At 33.3% G+C, this 13705-nt stretch overlaps 1 protein-coding gene across 3 annotated transcripts in view; it reads left to right on the forward strand.

Annotated features, from left to right (window-relative positions):
• Window positions 1–13705, forward strand: part of LOC138315973 (DNA topoisomerase I, mitochondrial-like) — a 44225-nt gene that overhangs the window by 11403 nt on the left and 19117 nt on the right. For 2 of the 3 annotated variants that reach the window (XM_069257411.1, XM_069257412.1), the window contains exons 2-4: window positions 1932–2220; window positions 6700–6898; window positions 7168–7201. In XM_069257411.1, the coding sequence (XP_069113512.1) occupies window positions 6857–6898; window positions 7168–7201 (76 nt within the window). In that variant the 5' untranslated portion in view covers window positions 1932–2220; window positions 6700–6856. Of the gene's footprint in view, window positions 1–1931; window positions 2221–6346; window positions 6899–7167; window positions 7202–13705 lie in introns of those variants that run through there. The other variant, XM_069257413.1, reaches the window with a different exon arrangement.

Below are 13705 nucleotides of genomic sequence, written 5' to 3' on the forward strand. Positions count from 1 at the left end.
TAATGCTCTTAGATAAAATATTAATATGGTCAGGTATGAATGGTCTATCAAGTTTATTCATCTTTCATTAATGCAACTACATACACTAGGTAAAACAAACAGTTTTCTGATTCTATACAAAATCTTTGTTTGAAATCAATAAAGAAAATGAAGTGTGTTCTATAACAATAGCAAGTGACAATGGTGAAATGTTTAGAAAGCCTGACGGACTCTAGTACAAGAGAGTTAACTCTGGTATTGTATTGCTTCCTCCGACAACAATTTGCGATCTTGTGGTATTATTGCTGAAATATATCATAGCCAGACAGGAATATAAGAAATTTAAGACTGTTTATCTCTATCAGTTTCTATTGTGAAAAGATAGAAAAAATATTCAAATATATAATCAGATTTGAAATTAATTCAAATTTCAAAATAAAACTTCAAATTCAATTCCTCTTTATTTAGAATGCTTCAATATGCTAGATATTCCTGCAAAAAATATATAGAAAATCAGATCAACTACAAAAATGCTACAAATAATGTTTTCACGTTTAGATGACTTTGTTGGGTTATTCGAATTAGCTCCAAGCATTTTACCGACCAAACATCAATACCACTAGTGATATCATAACCAAGGTGTACTTTTTAAGCAAATCCTACACACACATTAAATACCGTATAATATGTATTTTTTCTTTTGATTAAGATAATGCTTGCTTATACATAATTAGTGTTGGCAAAACTTGACATATCCTCAGAATCGGACTTAACATAAGTCCAGAAAAAAGATCAGCAGGGTTAAACAGCAATTCAATCTATGATTCCAAATGATTTCATCCGTGAAGTATTTTTGCATATGTCACTAGTGTAATATGACCTGGAGCGATTTTCATTGGCTGGAAATTCATTGTGTCACGACAGAAATAATAAAAGGACGTTAGGAAAAATGACGTGACCTAAGGATTTCGTAGACAGTGGGAAAAACTGGCGGCCACCGTTGGATTTTCGTGATTTCTTCTGACGAGAGATTCTTCTTAAATGTAGGTTGTAATGGTGTTCATTTCATATGAAACATGAAACTTGTCTTGAAGTTTTAATTTTTGCTCTCCAAGGCTCGCAAAATTACAAACTTCTAAGACTTGTTCCATAAAATTTAAAATGAAATGAACACCATTACAACCTACATTTAAGAAGAATCTGTCGTCAGAAGAAATCACGAAAATCCAACGGTGGCCGCCAGTTTTTCCCACTGTCTACGAAATCCTTATGTCACGTCATTTTATATATATATGTATTAGGTACCAAATCCATTAACAATAATAACGTTAAATATCACAATTTCCTTTCTAATACTAAAAAAAAGCACAAATGAATATTTACAAAGTGTCATTTTCGATTTTAATTTTTTTCCTCATTCAGGAATGATTATTTTTAATTTCTGACTTTCTGATTTGCAAATTCTTTTTTTTAATGATGGTCTTTCGCGTAATTTTCCTATTTTCTCATAGGGGTACGAAAAAAGAATACTCCAGCCAGAAAATCAGATTAAGTATGAAAATCAAAATTAGTTTTACCTCTATGAAAACTTCCAAGAATAGGGCGAAATCCCGAAGTTATTAAGATGTTACAATAGGGCAATTGACGTTGTGTATTAATTTTGAAAAATAGGGCAATTGACGTTGTGTATTAATTTTGAAAAAAAAATCCTTTGAAAAAACATTTGATTCACACAATAAAATGTATTTTATTTAATCGAGTAGTCTGAAAAATTAATTATAAACATTGTTATCACTATTTTTTAAATCTCATATGGCAATGAAAAAAAGAGTTTTCAAACTCAATAGTTTGTAAACTTTTTTTCACAGAAGTTCTGGACTATGCCAATGGGAGGTATTATGACCCTTTATCAGTCTTATTACATATTATTTCATATTGTAATCCCATTTCAGATTCGGTGCTGTGCCAAATGGAGGTAAAATAACCAAATCTCTTCCTCTGCCGTAAAAGCAACCTTTCGGAAAATGCAAAGGGGATGTATTATGACTTCTTCCTCAGCCGTATGTACATCATTTCGCACTCCGGACTAAGCCAAGGGGAGGTATTATAACATATTTCTTCTTCAGTCATATATCACATTTCAGACTCCGGACTATGCCAAGAAACCTTTCCGACTCTTGACTGTGCAAAGTGGAGGTATTACTAGAATGCAAACCATTCCGACTTTGGACTATGCCAATGGTAAGTATTGTGACCATTCCTCTTCCTTAGCCGTATACCACCTTGCAACCTTGTTGACTCTGGACTATTATGCCAAGGGGGGATAATTTTGATTTTTTTATCATGAGTAATTCTTGTCGGTTGTATTATATCTCTATAAAGCCTCTTTTCGGGACGTTGTGCATTTATATATGGATTTCGCCGTTACTATTCAAACATATACATCTGTGGACTTTTTATAGCCGGCCAATGAGATTGCTGCCGAAGCTTCCCTCATGCATATGATATATCGTCCACACCGACAGTGTGAATTTTTATTATCTGATTTTCAAGATGTTTGTCATAATGGGGCTTATATTGTCTTAATGACGGCACTTTGTATAGATATGTAGGATGATTTTGAAAGGAAAGTTATCGCTCGTTCCAACGGTAGTAGCCGTTTTTATGAAGATGTGCTAGAAATGTGTTTTTATAGCCGCTAAATGTAGGCGGGTTAGAAATTTTGAGTCTGTTAGTTTCCACCCTTCTCATATATAGTACCGTGTAGAGTATGATTTTTATCGTTTTTTCATCTAGACCTCTAAAACGCCTAAAAATGGTCTTAGGGCACTCTGGTGAGTCCATGATTATATAATCTGTAACCAATTCTCCTATCCCTGTGGGTTAAACTTGTATTTCAAGCTAATTTCACTGTAACGAAACCCTAACCCTAACCATTTGAACATGGACATGTAACTTGATGATTTAGCTCCCCAAAAGCATATGCCGGCCTATAAATGAGCCGAAATCTGGGGATTATAGATTCCTGGTTTTGAATAAAGCGCCTTCAATCACCGCCATGTTCAGTGACTTCGAGTTTTGTCGGATTCCGAATCGTATCAAGTGACTGACGTCGACACGACCTGCACGTGGTGAGCCAGATGTTTACGTTTTCCTTCTAGCTTATATGAGCAAATCTTGCTAGTATATGTCCACAGAATGAGTATTTGAAACATTCAATTCATACATTGTCGAAAAATATTGTGTGTATCAAATATTGTAATGATCCAGTCTGGTGAGGTCGACCACGTGTTTTGTTTTTGAAAAATTGTTGACATTTTGTTTTGGTTTCACAACTCTCGTGTTTCTCCGAGATTGTGGCGACGATGTTCGTTTCGAGTCTATTTTTCACGTGTAAACGCTAAAAATATATTTTACTTTTATAATTAAGAATACTTCTAGTGCTGCAACTTTATAAAAAGTGGTAAGATTAGAAAGTTTAAACCTCAGACAGACGGTGACTGAAAATATGTATAACACTTTTATAAAACAGTTTTCATTATGACAAAAGGAGCGAAAGTTGTGAACCGTACAACTTTAAGTTTAATTTAGGATCATATATAATGTTAACCAACTTTCTTTCGCGGCTACTAAATTCCGCCATTTCTGTTTCAAAACATTTTCGCAGAAATCAAGTTTGGCTGATTTAAAATTGAACGGAAATTTGCTTGAAGATAATTGTGCAAAAATTGTCAATGATATTAATTCGCGGAGATTATTTTTCGCGAATTTACCTTGATGGCGTTGGATAAAATCATATGTTGGTGTATTTAGTTTTGACCTACATGTTTTGTGAATAAAAACGTTGCTTAAATACCGGAATTGCACTGTTTGACCACACACACACACACACACTTACACGACAAATGTATGTCAATAAATTTCAGCAAATTGGTGTCTTATAACCAGTGTTTTATAACCAGTGTTCTCTTTGAAAAATAGAAATAGTAACACACAGCACAGTGAACCTTCAAAAGATTTACAGCAGAAATGAACTAGGGGGAGCTAAATAGGTCGTCGCACTAGTGAAATGAGGTGAACATTTTGAAGTAAATAAAGTGAAATTTCGCCTCTCTAGGAAGCTCACATTTTCAATATGATCGCCAAAATTACTTTAGATCTGTCATATCTTTTCATATATAATGCAACTGATAAAGTTAGCTAAGGGGGAGTAACTCGTGAATAAAACCACCACATGTGCTGGGTGGGATCAGAGGTCTAATGTATCTTGGATAAGCTCCAATTACTACTACTATTACGCCTACTACTACTTCTATTTCTGTTCAACGTCCAGAATGACATATGCTGTATACATAATGCGTTGTAGCTATTTTAGTACATGTAGGCTATATAATATAGATTCGACATAATATGGGAGATAATAACATGTATCATCTTGGTAACTACATAAAGTTATCATAGTGAAATATTATATATTGAACAAAACATTATTTTAACTGATTTTCTATTCATTTTCAAAATATATTACAAGACATACAAAAACAGCACAGAATTGGAGAAAAAGACAATCTAACAACCAAAAATGATAATAACAACAACAAAAATATACTGTCTGTTGTCAGAGTCTTGATCAGATGTGAAATTATGTAATTTGAATTTGATGGTTGATTAAATGTATATACATTTACGACAAACAGACGATATTAGAAAAACAAAGATACATACAATGGAGAACAAAAAAAACACACACAAAAAAAACATACACACACAACAACAAAACAATAAGGACATACGCAACAAGAGACAATGTTGGCAAGTAATGTCAGTTAGCTACGTGTATACAAAAATAAAAAAAGTTTTATTCTAATTTATATTTTTCATTACTGTTACCATTCGTTTATTTGAGTAATTATCTGAATCTGCATAGTTGTCAATGGTAGAAATAAGATTTTTATGTGCTCTTAGCTCAAATTTAATGGGTTTTTTTAACTGGTTAGGTTAAGATCAATTTCTAAAATTTGCCTTTATATATGTAGTGTTTAATTGTCAATAGAATTACATCATGTATGTGGAACTTTTTGTGACTTTTTATGAGGTTACCAAAAGTCTAAGGTCAGGGGTGTAGCCAGATTTGAAATAATGTGGATGCATATGTACATCGGGTAAATTTATATTTAGCTACATGTATACCCTCTCGCCAGTAAATTATGACATCGTAATCCTCTCTCTAGCGATTCACTGGTATTCTGAGAGCGAGGTGACTTATTGAAAATGCAATCTGTATAAACTTCAACTATTACAAGTGAGAAAAAAAATCATCTCTTGGCTATTTCAAGTTACACTCCACTCCAGATACTTGTATAGGTTATCATAAAAACTGAATGACTTTCGAATGTTTTATTACCAAATGTTGCAAAATAGTTGTAATGGTTATGCATAGATGTAGCTATTTCAATAAGTTTGATTGACACCATTAAAATGTCATTATCTAATGTATTATGTATTAGTAACAGATGAGTCTGTAGCTAGGCCTATTGTTAGAACAATTACATGTCCGTTTTACTGTATATCTATTTTATGTATTTTCCAATATTTATTTTGTCTTGTCGACATAAATATATGTACTCGTATGGTTGTAAATATCATGTCCATCAAAACTGCTACTAATTAGGGGCATGTAGATCAAGATGGCGCGGTTAACACACATTCGGTGTAAATGATTTGTGACAGTTGCTGAGAAGGACAGCACATACCGGTAAATATAATTGCCCTGTTTAATTAGTGTCACAGGCGAATGAGTTGGGTGAGTTGAACGTTGACTCTGACCAGTTTTTATATCTGATTGAGTGACATTCACTCGAATCTACTGATTGGCTCCTACGTAGACAGTTTGATTGTTACTTATTATAAAATTCGTCAGGTTTTTTTTATAAGTACAATATCATGCAATTGTATAAAGATCGAACCTTATATCAGGAAAAGCCTACGTTCTTTACAGTTTTAAACCATAATCTTATACAAATGTACATGTACATCATAGTGTTTACCAAGGCAGAACTTACTTGGGAGTTAAAATGTGAATTTATGGAACAACATATATGAATCAATATTGAAGATGTTTGGTAAGTAACGTTGTATCATCATCATTAAAAACATACTTACAAATGACACTGTTTATGTATCGATAAACCACAGGAGTTTGACGTTCTGTCAATAATATATAGTATAAATATATATAAAAAATACCCCTATATACTATATAGGGGTATTATATATATATATATATATATATATATATATATATATATATACTATGTATTACTGACAGAACGTCAAACTCCTGTGGATATTTCCCAATAACTTTAATGTGAGTGCAGAACGTGACCCGATTCGGTGCGTATGAATTCCTGTAAACTTTGGCAGACTTCCTTGACATTCCCCATGATCATGTGTCAATGTTTACAAATAACACTTTACGAGAAATTCGGATGCATTCAATAAAACATACATGTATTTATTTTATGAATGCATTGTTGATATTTTTTCTATCCATGAGATTAACAGATTTTGTATAAAAAATTCGGATTTTCAACCATTTTAGCCAACATATTGAAAATTGTGTTCTATCCTCTATTGGATTCTTTTATAACACTTTTTAATGTCCTTATGCGTTTTCATTTGTATTTTTGCGACTATATGAGACACGTGCTTTCTACACAGGATGTTTACAACATGTCTTTTGATCAGCCAATAGATGCAATGTAGGCAATGTGAGGTCACCGACGCATGCGCATTAATCGTCAGTGCGGACTTAGCCGTTTCAGCAAAATCTCCGCCATAACGTGGCCCACTGAAAGCCGTACAAAAAATTGTGGAAATGGATTCCGCAGGGGATGATTTCACTTCTAGTGCCACGGAGGTACGTAATTTATCCTTCTGTTTATTTTGTGATGGTAAAATTTTACTGATAAGAGTTATATTTGTCGTTTGTTACTGGGAAATATCGGCTAACAAAGGACCCTGAAAACGACAAAGTCAAGATGGCTGAAAAATTTTCTAAGTCCAACTGGGATCTTGTAAAATTTGCTCGATTTTGAGTTCCTTGTATTATCTACTCAGCATACGATTTATTAATATTATTAAAAAAATTCATAGATTGGTTACTTGAAATGTTTATTTATTTTCCAGAATCACGTGGATGGCCTAGACAGTAGCAAACATGGTGAGTGAAATTAGTCGAGGCGGCGAGTTAGCCATTTTTATGCGCCGAGAGACTAAGTCCAACATGGTTGTGGCTGAGCCGAGTCGATCAGCTGGAGCACTTTCGGATTAGTTCTGACTGTAAAACAATTCTGAATTTGTCTCCTTGTAGATATGAAATCGATGTGTTCTCAGTATGAATATCAATTCATTGAAATAATCACTTAAATTAAAATTTCTGTCATTTATCGGGCATAGAACTGTTATTAGTGTTGAAGAGGTTCCGCTTGAGTGCGTATACCGGTACTGTCTCGCATATGCCTATTACAGAGTAGGTAAAGGGTTTCTTTAAAGATTTAGTCCTACTTTTAATTTTATGGCGTTACTTGTATTACCATATTAGGTTTTTGATAAATAATGTTTAAGTTGTAACATTTAAATTTATTTCTCCCGGGAATTTTATCTTGAACAGTTAAAAGGCATTAAGCCTAACAGTTATAATAAAGTTATTAAGTTAAAGAGGTAGTGTAATGGAAATGTTCCTTCCTTTATTCAGAAAGAAAATTTTAATCCAACAAAAACAAAAAAATAATTATGAAAATCGATCTAGAAATCTTCGAGATATTTAAGATCGAAATTTGCCCATTTGCACCTGTTTGAAAAACAATCAATGCGACTTCCGGTTTGGCTTCGAAGCATTGTGACGTCATATGAGCAACATTCAAGGCAGTGAGAGCGACCACCTGGCGGTACCGCCAACGAAGGAATAGCTTTTTATTAGGGGGAATCGCTATATTGCACACTTTTAAGAATGTTCGTTTTAGTATATTATTGATACTTTTCTTATATATGATATTTAATGCATTTTGACTAATTTTCAGTCGAATTTCACGTTCGTTTTTCAACGAATTTTCCATAAATTCTGTGTTAGTGCTTAACAAAAAATTGACGTCAATATCATGTTCCGCTGGCGATAAAAATGCATGTACCTTTAAAATATAAATTAAATAGACCACGGAAAATCATACCATTATTATGGAATCTGCAAATTTTTATCTACGATCATACGGAATTTAATTAAATTTGGTTAAATAACGAAACTGTGACAATCAACTAAAAATATGTCAAAAGGCATGAAATATATTAAAAAAATTATACAATACCAGGAAATCTGATTTTACAATTAATTGCAATTTGCAAACGTAAAGAATTGATTTCGACAATGTCATAGGCCAAATACACGTAACTTTTCAGTTTTTTTAACCACAAACATATATGTACAAGAAAGTTTACCACGTTCTCTCTGCATAAAATGTTAACTGAAGCTAGGTACATTTGTAAGTTGTTACTGAGAAGACATGAACGTGCCTCAGACATTGACATATCTGAGCTTTAATTTCCAATATCGCAAGATTTTACAGCAATCAAATTAAAGTTAGCTGTTCACTATATACTCCGTTCATAGGGAGTTTACGGCGTATACATCAAATTTAGTAGATTTTACAGTGATAGGTATTTTATTCTGGTTATGCAAAATACAAGTCCCGGAACGTAAATTAAAGTTTTTTGCAACATAAACTTGAAGATTTCTGTATAGCGACACATTTCATATCATATGCTTCGGTTTGGTTGCAGAAATAAATGATTCAGTAACCAATGGAACACACCTCGTCAATCAGTTGGTAATTATAATTGACTGACACGTGAACATCGAGGCTTGTAGCCAATGCTATGGCGGGGGCGGGGCCTCTAGATCTACGGCGACCTCCCGCAAAAAAAAAAAAAAAAAAAAAACCAACATATCCATGTACTTCGGTACAAGATTTATTACATAAAAATGCATGTGTTCGTGTCAAATGACAGGTTGTTATAGACTTATAGCGATACGATGATCAATATATTGCAAATATTCCAGTTGTGAATATCAGAAAAATAAATTACAGCCAATTTATTCAAGATGCTCCACCGCCGACAGAGTATAAACGATACTCACCATTTGAACTATAATTGGTGTTTAATCGCGTATGTATAAACATGTATCTAATTAACACAAATGATAAATTAATTTGATTTGGTGCATACGTATTCAGTACTTCATTGCATATAGGACATAGTGCCACAGATTTTTTCGGGATGCAATTATTTTTTTTTTATATCTTTATCTTGAAGTAAAATTAGAAGCTCAAACTTTTCAATGGTGGTAATGATGTAAAGCAAGTAACTTTTGTAATACTAAGTGTAAAGTCGTCTTCTCTTGTTTTTGATAGAGAAAAAAATACCACTTGTCAGAGGTCATCTTCAAAAATGCTGAAATCAAGAAATTGAAGCATATTTCATTCTCTTACCGATTAACTAGTACTTAAGATCGGGATTAAGTCGATATTTTGTAAGTTACTACACGCTTCAAAAGTCTGTCGACAGCATAATTTACATTCCATGTATCTTTTACCATTAATCACTGACAGATACTTTTAAGGATTTAATTTGCCGTAAACTAATTATTGTATGATATGAAAGATAACTGCAGAGCTTATAATTAACCGACTTGAAAGAAAAATGATAACATGCATTAAGGTTGTTAATGAATATTTATATGTATAAATATATCGTAAATTGACACATTCGGAAGTCTGAACTACAATGTACATTATTATTGTACCATGGAACACGTGTGTTTATGACATAAGATTTAGATCTTCGTCGTTGGTTAGAGTTTTAAAAGAAAAGAGAACTATTCTTGTACATGTATAAACAAGTGTCGAAAATTATAATCAATCTTAATTTTTACAATTTATGTTCGTATTCTGTAAATTATAAAAGGGGTAGAATCTACTGCAGTATTTCATATAACAAGGATTTATAGTTGAGGCATTAAAGATTAGGCCAATGATGTATCTTTATATCATTATACCGACAAAGATACCGACAAGTACCGAGATATCGGGAAAATGTCGAGGTGAAAAAAACCCAAGTACCGAGGTCTCCAAGTGCGAGATGTCCTGATACCGCTGCAGCCTGCTGCAACAATGCACCGTCATCCTTTGTGCCGAAAACTTGCCATTTTTATCACATTTACAGGAAAAAAACTTCAGCTTAGGAATACAAAAAACTGTATACGTACGTAAAAAGATAAATTCAAATATAAAGAGGCGATGAGTTATAATGCAATGTTTTCAAATTGATACGTATCGAGCACGAAGCCACCGTGTTGTCACAACACAGCAGACGTAATCTGTTGCTCACAATACGTCACTTCCGGTAAAAAGGGGAATTCCCTAAAGTTGAAAATTCTAAAGGTATGTTTTTGAACGGAGATTACTTTTACGCCTTTTATATGTGAAATGACGCACCGGAAAATTTTTTGCTTCGTGTTATAGTATTTTTTATGGTTAATCAATGATTTTATTTAAGGTTTGCTTCCACATTACACTACCTCTTTAAATATATGTGAAATCTAAGATATAATTAAGGCTTATGGTTTACCTATTATTCAAATGCTTAATTAAACTTGTTAAATTTATTTTCCAACATTTTTATTGATGTAATATGTATTCTAGTCTAATAAACATTTTTTATTGAAGACATAATCTAGTTTTGGAAAAAAAAATTGACCATGAATATTGAGGATTTATTTTAAAGTCCCAATATCCATAGCTGTCTTATTTTTTTCGTGATTTAGAAGAATGTTAAAAACAAAACCCTGTTGTAAATTATGTAGAGACAGGACTAAATAGAAGTCAAGATGAACGATAATGATTCGAAAATTTTTGATAAAAATCAAATAAATATTGAACATCGCTAGGTGGGTCCCATTTAGTTAAACAAACCAAAGTTAGCCGACATTGTAACAAAGTTGCAGAGAGCGTCATGTGACTACCAACGTAACTACGGAACGTCTGGCCGAACTGTTCCGGGAACAGGTCATGAACTTTCTGACTTCTGTTCCAGCAAAAAATCTTGACTTCTATGGCGACCAGTTTAAAATGAAAGCATGTTTACAAGTATCGACTTTCAAAAACTGCTGTACCAAAGTTATTAAGAAATCATTATGAATGTTCTTTCATATAACTTAGTTTCAACTACATCTACAAATATTAACAATATCGGGGTCGAATTCAACTTGAATTTTTTTTGATAGTTACGTACCGTATTTCACCGCAAATAAGACCCCTCCCGCAAATAAGAACCCCCCACCTATTTTGACACATTTTCAGACTTAGGGGGGGGATGTCTGCAAATAAGACCCCCCACCTATTTTTCAGTTTACTGGATGATGGATTTGAGCAATGGAGTAATTAAAAATATCACCAAAATGACTTTGCATCGGAACTTCTTTTTGTTTGTTTTATTGGCATAGAAAAATCACGTAGTAAACAACTGTTTGTGTGCTTGTTATTTTTGTCATTTAATTAAAGTTAATTCACGGGTGATTTAATTTAATTATCAATAACTACGAATTGTGGACAGTGCTCATGTTTAATTGGAGGTTATTTTCAACAAAATACGCCGATATATGTTTCCATGAATGCTTCATATCGGCATGATCAACACGTATTAGTGTTCGTACGGCTTGTCATTTTTTACATGAATCGGCAAAGATATTCGTCATTGATGCAGATCGTTTCTGCAGTCGTGGATTCTAACTCAATACAATCATTACCAAAAACATTTACTTCAGGCATTTACAGTTTCAAATATGTTTATTTGTGAACGTAACGTACCTGTAGTTCATGATCAGTTGGAGAAACCATGCTTTACTTTTCGGCCGCCATGTTTTGTTTACGCAGTCAGTATTATATGATTAGCCGCAAAGTTTCGTATTTTACTCTAGATACAAAAATACTTGCTACGATGTTTTAATGCAGTTAATACTTGGATTAATATCTGAAATATTATCAAACTATCTTCGTATCAATAGCAATACCGATCAATTTCCCAAACACGACCCGGTGTGAAAATGTGAAAGTATGGCTTCAACCCGGCGCCATTTTCCTACACGTGTGTACGATGTTACAAACAACTGCATCAGTGCATGTCGGCACGTTGAAGTTAAATCACGATCGTTTGCTCATTTGGTTGGGACAAATGTACGTAAATTCTTCTGTTTATGAACGAATTTGATATGTAAACGTTTGCAGTGAATTTTAGGCCTGAGTCTGAACGGCGATCGTCCTTCCGATTCACGGCGATTGATTCACGTGTTTCGTTAACAATAACCGAATTTGAATATTTCTAAATAACTAGATACGATTATTAAAACTTCTGGAATAAAATGACATTGCTTATGATACTGTTTCTTCGTTTTGATTCATTGGTAAATGTCCACGTGACTCTTGCATAAATGTCCGTTTCCCTTTCAGACTTACGTTACAACTTCCCTAGTATTGTTTATATTTTAATTTGTCATACTATTTGATTTAATTTTACTCATACGTCTTCATTATTATTATAAATACTTTAACATCTTGCTATTACCATTCTGTCATACGACTGTTACAACAATGACAGGAAATTAAAAAATCCAAGATGGCGACCTCATAGATCGATGTTATCAGGCGGGCTGTCCGCAAATAAGACCCCCCACCACTTTTGACCTTTATTTCTTCTCTGGGAGGGGGGTCTTATTTGCGGTGAAATACGGTATAGTGTAGTGTGGCTTTAAATGATAATGAAAAATTGAGGATAAGGTCTCTCTCTATATATATATATATGGGTTTAATATTTAACACACACAAGAAATAAAAATATAAATATTTTGCAAAGGCAGGTGAATTAATTTGAATAACATAATGACTTGCCTCTGCCTCCGCCAGGGATCAAACTCGGTACCTCTGGATTACTAGTCTGCTGCTCAACCGATCCAGCTAAAGAGAAATTCTCCCTAGCGGTGTGGTATATTGTGGCTAGTATTGACCAGAGTTACATTTGTATATTTTGTTTTTAAGTGAGGCACTTGCCAGGTAAAAATTTGACTGTGAGCTGGTGATTTTTCTCCAGAAAATTTTCCTCTACCAACACACCTGGCATGTCCTTAAAATAGCCGTACCTGCTAGGAGAATGTTAAGTTTATCAAACCAAACCACTGGTTGGAAAAAACTCATTATTTCAGTGTTTATTATCATAAGGCCACACCAAATAAATCTGTTTTCAGGAACTAAGGAAAAATATTGGGAGCGAGCGGGCGAGCGAAATTTTCTATTTTTTAAAGATGCTCAAACTTTTCAATGGTGGTTATGGTGTAAAGTAATTAAGTAACTTTTGTAACTGTAGAAAAATACTAAATCGTCTGCTTCTGTTTTTGATCAGCGATGGAGCATCTTTAATAAAATATCCATTTTCAGATTTTCAGAGGCAAAGAGATCTAATTGTCATGCCAGCGCTAATTTTTTTTTTTTTTTTTCACATTTCAAAATATTTGCATTGAATTAATTATAATTATATTAATTTTGCACCCTTTCATTGATAAAAACAACTAAAAAGCAATATTACCCGGTATTTAAAAAATTAGAGGGAAAAAAAAAGTAAA

This window comes from Argopecten irradians, chromosome 2, assembly GCF_041381155.1.
Source record: "Argopecten irradians isolate NY chromosome 2, Ai_NY, whole genome shotgun sequence".
Taxonomy (NCBI): Eukaryota; Metazoa; Mollusca; class Bivalvia; order Pectinida; family Pectinidae; genus Argopecten; species Argopecten irradians.